Raw genomic sequence first — 2026 nt, 5'->3', positions numbered from 1 at the left:
GTCAGGTTCATTTTGCGGGAGTGGATCTTGAGGATGTCCAGGCGGGCCTGGAGCAGTGGGGGTTAGAGCCATGGGAATGGGGACAGCAGGGACCCGGGAGAGCTGGGGAGGAGCCTCACCCTCCACGTACCTCCTCGTTGGGAGGGGGGAACTCGATCTTCCTGTCGATGCGGCCGGGGCGCAGCAGAGCCGAGTCCAGGATGTCGATGCGGTTCGTGGCCATGATCACCTGCCCGGGGACAGCAGCTGTCACCACCGTGGGGCCAGCGGGACACGTCCCTGTCCCCAGGCAGGGTGGCACCCTCCTACCTTGATGTTCTTGGTGGCCTCGAAGCCATCGAGCTGGTTGAGGAGCTCCAGCATGGTGCGCTGCACCTCGCTGTCCCCGCCCGAGCCGCCCTCCAGGCGGGATGAGCCGATGGAGTCGATCTCATCCATGAAGATGATGGAGGGCGCGTGTTCCCGGGCCATCACGAACAGCTCCCGCACCATGCGGGCACCTGCGGGGGCACAGGGCTGAGCCTGGCACTGTGACCACCCAGGGGGACAGCCCTGATGTCACCTGTCCCCCCCAGGGCCACCTCTTACCTTCCCCAATGAACTTCTGCACCAGCTCAGAGCCCGACACGCGGATGAAGGTGCAGTCGGTGTGATGGGCCACTGCCCTGGCCAGCAAGGTCTTGCCTGTGCCAGGTGGGCCATAGAGCAGCACCCCCTGAAAGGACCACACAGACACATCAGACCCCGAAGGGAACACGGGGACACCCCTTCAGGACCCCCCAGCAGCACATGCCTTGGGCTGGGCGATGCCCAGCGCCTCGAAGAGCTCCGGGTGCTTCACGGGCAGCTCGATCACTTCCTTGATCTCCTTGATCTGCTTGTCCAGGCCCCCGATCATCTCATACGTGGAGTCTGGGACCTTCTCCACCATCATCAGGGACACCAGCGGGTCTACCTTGTTGGGCAGGATCTTGTGCAGGGTGTAGCTGTCGTTCCGCAGGGCCACGCGGCAGTTCGGGGTCACCTGTGGGGACACAGGGGGGATCAGTGTCCCTGCCAGCCCTGGGGGACCAGTCAGGACCTCTCCCATGGCCCCAGAACACTCACGTCGTTGATGTCGATGTTCTTGTCCACATCCACCACAAACTTCCCCTCGGGGTGCACCTGGAAGGCAGAGATGGCACCTTGAGTTACTTCTCTGGGAAGTTCCCTGGCTTGTGCCCAATGTCCATCACTTGCTCAGAACGGGAAGAAGGAGCCAGGAGCTCAACCACCACCAAACACCTTACGGCCTCTCCTGCCTCTCACCAGCCTGGGGAAGGTCTGGGCCCAGCAGAGCCACCCCAACATGCTCCTCCAGACAAAGAGCTCCCACTCCACATCTCTGAGATGTCACATCCCCCCAGCTCAAGCTCACACTCACTGTGACCCCCACGACGTCACAGGGTCTCTCAGCCCCCACCCCAGCTCTGACCACCCTCAGGACACCTCAGCCTCGTACCTTGACAAGCACTTTCTTCTTGTCCATGGCTCTCACCACCTCTCCCACGTAGGATCCCTGCTCCTGAAGCAGCTGCAGCTCCTCCCGCAGCAGCCGCACTGTGGGGAAGGACAGAGCTCAGCACCAGCCACAGCTTCCCCCCTGAGCCCCTGCCTGGGGCAGAGGGGCAGCACAGAGGGCACAGCAACCCCCAGCCCAGAGCCCAGGTGAGGAGGAGGAGGGTGCAGGCCGTACCCTTGGCGTTCAGCTCGTTCCTCTGCGCCTGCAGCCGCCGCAGGTTCTGGCTCTTCTCGTTCACGATGAGCTGTGGGGGCAGAGCCTGGCTGAGTCCTTGGGGTGCTGGGCAGGGCTCAGCTAAACCCAGTGTGGGCACCAGCACTGGCACCGTTATCATGGAATGGTTTGGATTGGAAAAGATTTTAAAGACCATCTCATTCCAGTCCCTGCCATAGGCTGGAACATCTCCCACTAGCCCAGGTTGCTCCAAGACCCATCCAACCTGGTCTTGGGCACTTCCAGAGATCC

The 2026-nt window shown here is 62.3% G+C and overlaps 1 protein-coding gene across 1 annotated transcript; it reads right to left on the bottom strand.

Moving 5' to 3' along the window:
* Window positions 1-2: 2 nt before the first annotated feature.
* On the bottom strand, window positions 3-1946 carry PSMC5 (proteasome 26S subunit, ATPase 5; the record flags this gene model as incomplete). The annotated part of the gene is made up of 8 exons (XM_029964465.1): window positions 1736-1946; window positions 1502-1599; window positions 1108-1164; window positions 794-1024; window positions 589-715; window positions 310-500; window positions 131-229; window positions 3-47 (listed from the first exon to the last, which is right to left on the bottom strand). Coding segments are annotated over exons 1-8 (1044 nt in total), but the record flags the coding sequence as incomplete, so codon positions are not given.
* Window positions 1947-2026: the final 80 nt, after the last annotated feature.

The sequence above is a fragment of the Manacus vitellinus genome, unplaced genomic scaffold, assembly GCF_001715985.3.
Source record: "Manacus vitellinus isolate BGI_N305 unplaced genomic scaffold, ASM171598v3 scaffold_72_pilon, whole genome shotgun sequence".
NCBI lineage: Eukaryota > Metazoa > Chordata > Aves > Passeriformes > Pipridae > Manacus > Manacus vitellinus.
Note: the sequence above shows the minus strand (reverse complement) of the source record. Positions and strands in the feature narration are given on the sequence as shown.